General features: G+C 43.1%; 1 protein-coding gene across 1 annotated transcript; it reads right to left on the reverse strand.

Moving 5' to 3' along the window:
• Positions 1 to 3,604: 3,604 nt before the first annotated feature.
• LOC103697060 (LOB domain-containing protein 20) lies at positions 3,605 to 4,608 on the reverse strand. The gene is made up of 2 exons (XM_008778829.3): positions 4,243 to 4,608; positions 3,605 to 4,029 (listed from the first exon to the last, which is right to left on the reverse strand). The coding sequence occupies exons 1-2, from the start codon at positions 4,606 to 4,608 to the stop codon at positions 3,715 to 3,717; spliced, it is 681 nt and encodes a 226-aa protein (XP_008777051.1). The 3' UTR covers positions 3,605 to 3,714.
• Positions 4,609 to 7,233: the final 2,625 nt, after the last annotated feature.

The raw sequence follows: 7,233 nt of genomic DNA on the forward strand, positions 1-7,233 counted from the left end.
CCAAACCCATTCTTGGATTTATCGGTGCTCAACCATAGGGATTAAGCAAGCACAGGATAGCCTGGACAAGTTCCTAAGGTGAAACTTTGCGGACATCCTTGCTGTGCAATGTGGTTAACTCGTCCAATCAATATTACAACAGACATGCCTAAGCAAAAAAAAGAAAAATATTACACCAGACATCTCTGCACAAGACCATCCGGGAATGGCACCGCCTTGCTCCAGAATTGTGCCATGCTAGGTCTGTCCTACATGCCCGGGGGAGCCAAGAGCATACCCCAAGCACCATGTCCCTCCTCAATTTGTATGGACTCCTCATGTGTCCGCATACGTCCTGGTAGTTCGCTGCCATGCCAACATTATGCCACAACCATGCTCTGTAGAAGTTAACCATTCCCTCCTTAATACCCTAACTAGGCATCCACCCAATCCCCACCACCATGGTGATTCCAAATTATCAAGGAGCTCTACAAGTTTTGGCACACATCAAGCCCTCCATTGCGCCCTGCCAAGCGCATGCCAGCACCCCCATCTGCAACCGCGGCTACGGCATATTGAGAGCCGTAGTATAATTTCAATGATATGGAATGTATGGTTCAGATATCATACCAGTTCCGGAAGTCTGATGTCTTAGCCATCTTTGTGGATGGCTGCTGCCAAGATGAAACAAGACCTTATAAGTTTATCCTGTGAAAGGTTAGGAGGTTAAAGATATTTTTGAAGGAACAAATTTTTTTTGGAAATTTGAATAACGACCAACGTGCGGACAGCGAGATATATGGTCTAAGCATTTGATCTAGTATTTAGAATTGCTATGTTCTTCTCGATACAGTATTTTTTTTCCTTCTACAAAGAGAGAAGTCACATTGCCTTTGAAAAATTGTTTCTTGGACTACTAACTTGAGAAAATGTATTAGAGAAGAAGGTAAAGTTATCACTATTACCTCTCGTTATGAGGATGAATGATCCTTTTGTCCGGGAGCTGATCCTAATTCTGATTCACCTGATGGAAAAGTACGAGTATTTTCTGCCACCTCCTCTTCCTTTGTTGGCATTGGTCATGTGATTTTTATCTGTGGAGAGCAGGGCAATGGAATTAATATTCCAACTCGCAAACTCCACTCTCGCTGAACGATTGATATACAAGCTCATGATCCCTTCAACATTCCCTTCTTTTCATGTCTCCTCTCCTTTCCCCCGCCTCGTTTGCCCATGATGCCATTTTTCTCCAGATTAATTCCCAACTTCATATTTCTTGATCTATCTTTTAACCCTCTATACGATGTACCTTCTTCGTCCTCTAATCTATCACCATGGTTGCAGTGGACTGTTTGATGAAATGGATCACTACAGGAAAACTAGCTTTTTGCGGCTTTGTTTTGCTCGAAAATTTTTTTAGCATGCCTAAACTTCGCGAAACTTTCTAAAAGCTTCAAAAATTAAAAATGTTGTTAAACATTGTAAGACTCAAATTACCTCGTTTGTGGGCTAGCTGGAAAAGTTAACTGGCGACACTTATTAGCATTGCTTATTTTTGACATTTTCGACACTTATTCAGAAGCATTGGGAAGATTCTTCAATATTGGACGATGCTTCTAAGTATCGTTGAGTGAAAAGTCTACGCCCATTTTTCTCCATCCCCTTTCTCCTATCTCGCATTGCCTCTCTCCCTTGCATCGACTCTCCTCGAACCTCCAACCTCATGCCTCCATCGACGAGCTCTCTCGCAGAGACTCTCTCTCACAGTGCCATCCTGCTCGTTCTCTCTCACCTGATCCAGGTGGCAATGGCGGCATCTTCTCAGCCACTCAATTAGCTAGGGGCTTTTATCCGCTCCTCCGCCATATGCTTAGGGTTCTGGGGATCTTCATCTTCGGTTGGCTGCAACTTGGATCTCTTAAGGTTTGGATGACCAATCTCACCTCCTTTTTTTTCTTATAATCCACATATTGTGTTTATTTATTTTAGTTCTCCCTAATTTTTTTTACATATGTAGTCGGAGGAAATTCATCACACGATAGTTGTCATGCTGCAGTATTGTCCAGAGCTCGTCTGATTTCGATATTTAGGATCCACTCAGTTATATTTTGTGGTATGTATTGAGAATGGATTTGTTCATTTATTTATAGTTTCATATATTTTTTTTTATATGCAACTTTTTTCTTAAATGCAGGATACAACTATTTCTCTTTTTGTTGAAAGTGCGAGCGAGACATCATCATTTGAAAAACTGGTAGTGTTGAAGCCCAAGTCTTTACCAAATTAATGGGATCAAAATGATATGGTTGAGTGCAGGATTACAGGGTTAGAGTTACCCATACTTAGTTGTCTGTAGTGAATATTTATATCAAGAATATGTTTGGATAGAGTAGTACCATTGTAGAGGTTCGTAGGCTAGAGATATAGATGGAGAATATAAGGTAAAGTAATGAGACAAAGGTGCAGAACTCGAAGCAAACCTATGAGATAGATACTCATACCATTAGGGCTCAGTTTGACTAGGTCACAGTCTTAGTGCAGAGGTTTGTCCTACCTTAAGTAAATAAGTACTTCTATTTATATCTTTTGTATAAGTATCATGCATATTTTCATATATAGTTAATGATTTATAATAGATTGTGATTTTTCTATTCTCAATTTTTAAAGTTTTCTATATTTTTATTATAGGTTTCCAATGGATTCAGCAGTCGTAGAGATGCTGATCATGATGACGATGCTACCAAAGCTTGACTTTTTTTTTTGAGTTTTAGATATTATATACATATTTATGCTTTTCGATTTTTTGGAGTTATAGTGGATAATTTTGTTTGATATTGTACATATTGGCCATTTTGATATATGATATTTGTTATATAGGTTTTGTTATACATGTTTTATTATGTAGGTTATGATCATTTATGTATAGATTTTGTTCAGATTATATATACTATAATTTTTAGAATATATATATATATATATATATATATATATATATATATATATATATATATATATATATATATATATATATATATATATATATATATATATAAAACTTGGCGACGCATCTACGATGCTTTTCATTGTGTTAGTGTGAAATTTTGTGATGCAAATTTTAGAATAGTGCTTTCCCGCAGTTGATGTAATAGTCTACCTGAGATAGTGGTTTAAGTATAATTCCTTCCGTATTTGAAGCTCATAAATCAAAGTCTACTAAAAATTTAAACAGTCCATATATTTATATGGATGCCAATACGTACAGACATGTATCCGAATTTTTGCTGAACACAAAATGGCTAACCATGCAGATCTACTCATTTGAAAAGAGAATCTACTTTTGTAAAACATGATAAAGAAATGTTCTTTATATCCTTTTAATTTTAATTAGGGAAGTGCAAACCTGACGCTCCAAGAAGCAATATAGGTAAGTATCGTTAATTAATTGCAGTTGCTCGTGCGAATCAGCGTCGCACTTCGAGGGTCCCACTTAAACATAGGTTCCGAAACTTAATTAAATCAAAATTTGAGGTTGTGGCAGCAAATGGCATTCGGCTTCGCGAAAACGCAAGCAGCATCTTTCTGCTTGGTAGTTTAGTTTGCTGAAAATTAACCTCAGACAAAAGAACATGGCGCACGCTTATTATATCATAACAGTACTTTTGGTTTTGAAAAAACTTTTACTCTTAATTAGGGTGCGTCCAATATACTCTTTTTTGCTAGAACTGCAGCTCAAGCTTATTTTGGATGAAAGACACTGCTGGCAAAAGCGGCCGGATTGCGACTGTCCTCCTCTTCCTCCTCCTCATGCGAGAGCTGCAGTGGCTCGAAACCTCTTGAAGCCGGCTCGGTATCGCCGAGGTCTAAGCCGGAGGCGAAGCTGCTCAGATCCGCCATATTATGGCAAGTCGAGGAGTTGCTGGAGTAGGCTGGCTGCAGCACTGCGATGTGCTGCAGCTGCTGCGTTCCCTGATGAAGGGCACCGGCAATCGCCAATCGGCTATTTATTAGCTGTGACTGCACGATCGATATCTCGGCTTGCAGCGCTGCCACCTTAAATAATCAAGAGAGGAAGAGAATGAGAAGAAAGAAGGACTTGAGTTGGTTGTTGTCGAATATGTGCAATTTATATCATAATCAACGGTCTCTGAAGCAAAGAGAATATAGAGAAGGTTGTCGGAATTAATAATAATTGTTTCATCGATATATCGATCGACTTCATGCATCCATGCATGCGCCGATATATTTAGTATTTAGTCAGAGAACCTGATGCTGGAGGGCAAGAATGGTGGAGACGCATCCATAGACGGGGTCGGCGAGCCTGGCCTGCGCCTCGTAGCAGATGGTGAGCACCGCGTCCCCCCGCCGCCCCGCCGGCACGTGCGCCAGCAGCTTGGACACGTTGCTCGCTCCGAACACCTTGTGCACCGCCGCGAACCGCGCCGCCCCCTGCTCCGTCCCGAAGTGCGGCGCGAACAAACACCCGCTCACGCACTTGCGGCGCAGGAACTTGCACGCCCCGCACGGCGCCGACTGGCCTGCCGAGGCAGCACGCTTCCCTGCGTCCCCCCTCGGCCCCCCACCCCCGCCGGCGCCGGCGCCGGCGCCGCCTCCTCCTCCTTTCGAGTCCATCATGGTGGTTGGGCATTAATTCGATCGGGCTCTGATAAAGGAAGCAGGGGGCACGTTGGGCTCGTGACGGAGGATCGAGGGAAAAGGGGAAAAGGCTCGGCGATGATGGATGTAGGTGGGGACGACGATATATAGGGTGGGGCGGGATGCGATGGATCCTGGACGACGATGGATGAGTTGTGCTCAGCTGTGTGGAGCAGCACAGCATCCAGCCTCCTGTGCTGTGGTGTCCGGTAACAGTTGGTCGATCGTAGTAGAGTGGGGGCCCGCACCGTACGTGTAGAGCAAGCAGTTGTTCTGAGAGGTGTTTGGTGTCGGTGAGGTGGGTTGGGTTGGGAAGGAGGAGCGCACGCAATATTTGTGCTGCCCGGCCCCATCCCCATCCCGTGTTGGTCTCCGTGGGTGGAGCTGCCGGGGCTCACACCATGAGGGAGGGTCTTGCCACTTGGCATGTCATGCACGCCGAGAGGATGAGATTTTGTCTCCCTCGCCGGCCTTAGAGTGGAATAAAAGAAAAAAAATAAGAAAAGAAAAAAACACGCAGCGAGGGGTTAGATAAGAGAGACATTAATTAATTGATCCACCACTGGAACCAGGTTTTGCATTGCTACCAGGTGGTTTGATGAATTATTCAGATACAATTTTAGATATGCAAATAATTTGTTATATTCATAATCATGCTCGAATTGGACGGATGCTTGATGCTTGATCCATAATTTTTAAATTATCCTTTCATACAAGCATCCAAGGTAATTGGATAAATATGTATAAATCATTTTCAAAAGTTTCAATTTCAAATATTTCGAATATTAAACGATGTAACACTGAATCATAATGCAATATATATAGCATTTACGATAAAATTACCAGAGATAAAGGCACTTACAGGTTTTGATATGTAGGATCCAAATATATATTTCGCCGATGGAAGCATTATTCATCTGAAATATTCTACCCAACAGAAGGACCTAAAATAATTTTAATGAATTATTAGACTTTCGTCGGATATCATACATTATGTAAGGTCCAGCGTGTTGCAAGATCTTTTTAGGGCTCCACTATCTAGGATCCATCTGAAACAGAGATGGTGACCCTAGATCTGCGAGCCGGTGATTTTGCCTCTTGAGGGTAAGGTTCAGATCCAGCTATACACCACCACAGCTTAGCCTAATATTCAGGATCTCAATCATCGATCCCCAGATCTAAATATTTATCTAAAGATCTAATGCTAGAATAGGTATTTCGTAGTAAGGGAGAAATTTGTGATTACCTAGATGTGGGCGTTGATCTCAATCATGCCTCTCCGAGATCAAAACACTACAAGAATTCAAGTTTTGATCGACGAAAAACTTGACCGTAACATGTTTTTCTTTCATTACTAAACATTACAGTGCCATCTTAAATACCCAGTACATCCATGTTCAACAAGTCTTCAAAAAGTTCTTTTTTGCCCTAAGCAATGAACCATTGCAAAAAGAAGATAGCTTTTTAGCCACACCAGGCAATCCCACTGTTCCATCAGCCACCACCTAATTAATTATCACACAGAAACTGAAACCACATCACCCTAGCACCAAAAGAAGTGCAAGACCCAGGGCGAAGAAGCTCAAAATCTTGGACCTTGAGGAAACAAACGTACACCCCAGGATGTGCTGTTTTTGAACTCCCTCACGGCTGCTGAGACAAAGTCGCTTGGCAAAAAGTGTGGTCTACTTTTTTAAGGTTTAGAAGATCAAATTTTGGGGTGGTTCTATATACACCCCCTATTGCTCAGGACACCCCCCAAAAATTAAAAAAAAATTAAATACTCTCTACACCCCCCCATTTGCTAAGGACACCCCTAAAAAATTAAAAATTCCTAAATTACCCCCCATCCTCCCCACCCCCTCACCTAAATTGCTCTCTACATCCCCCAAACCCCCCACCCCGCTCTTCCCCTCCAAAACACCCGCCGGCTTCTCCCTTCCGCCCAAAAAACCTCGCCTCAAGCACCTCGCCGGCGGCCAAACCCCCTCCGTCTCCCTTTGAACTGTTCCGCCCAAAGCACCTCGCCAACGCCCAAAACCCCCCCGTTCCCCCTTCTCCCTCTCGTCGCCGGCATTCTCCCGATCTCCGACCACCTCGCCGGCTTCTCCCGGAACCACCTCCCCGGCCATCTCCCGAGCAACGAGCACCTCGCCGGCGCCTCCACGACCACCTCGAGGTAGCTCCCCCCCCCCCCCCCCCCCGCCTCCCCAAATCGTTCGGCACTGGTTCTTTGAACCAGTGCCTTCGGTTCGGCCCCATGGGGCCGACCCGCTGCAATTGGGTCGGCCCCATGGGGCCGACCAAAATACATTGGTTCGGCCCCATGGGGCCGACCCAATGTATCTTGGTCCCCATGGGGCCGAATCCAAATTTTTTTTTTTTTTCTGTTGCTAGACTAAGGATTATTTTTATTCCCAAATTTTAGCCTAGATCACGTCCTTAGGGTGAATTGGATACCCAACATCAAGGACAAGTTTTTCATTACTAGATTAGATAGTAATTTGAGAAGTAGGGATAATTTAGAATCATTATCATATAGCATTAACATGGTGCATCCAAATATGATGATCTTGTTACCTTCATCGATGTCATTCTTGA

Source organism: Phoenix dactylifera, chromosome 16 (assembly GCF_009389715.1).
Source record: "Phoenix dactylifera cultivar Barhee BC4 chromosome 16, palm_55x_up_171113_PBpolish2nd_filt_p, whole genome shotgun sequence".
In the NCBI taxonomy this organism is placed as follows: domain Eukaryota; kingdom Viridiplantae; phylum Streptophyta; class Magnoliopsida; order Arecales; family Arecaceae; genus Phoenix; species Phoenix dactylifera.

Coding starts and splice junctions, on each gene's coding strand:
- LOC103697060 (XM_008778829.3), bottom strand. CDS start 4,608: ATGGACTCGAAAGGAGGAGGAGGCGGCGCCGGCGCCGGCGCCGGCGGG. Junction 4,030..4,242: donor TTCTTGCCCTCCAGCATCAG/GTTCTCTGACTA, acceptor TGATTATTTAAG/GTGGCAGCGCTGCAAGCCGA.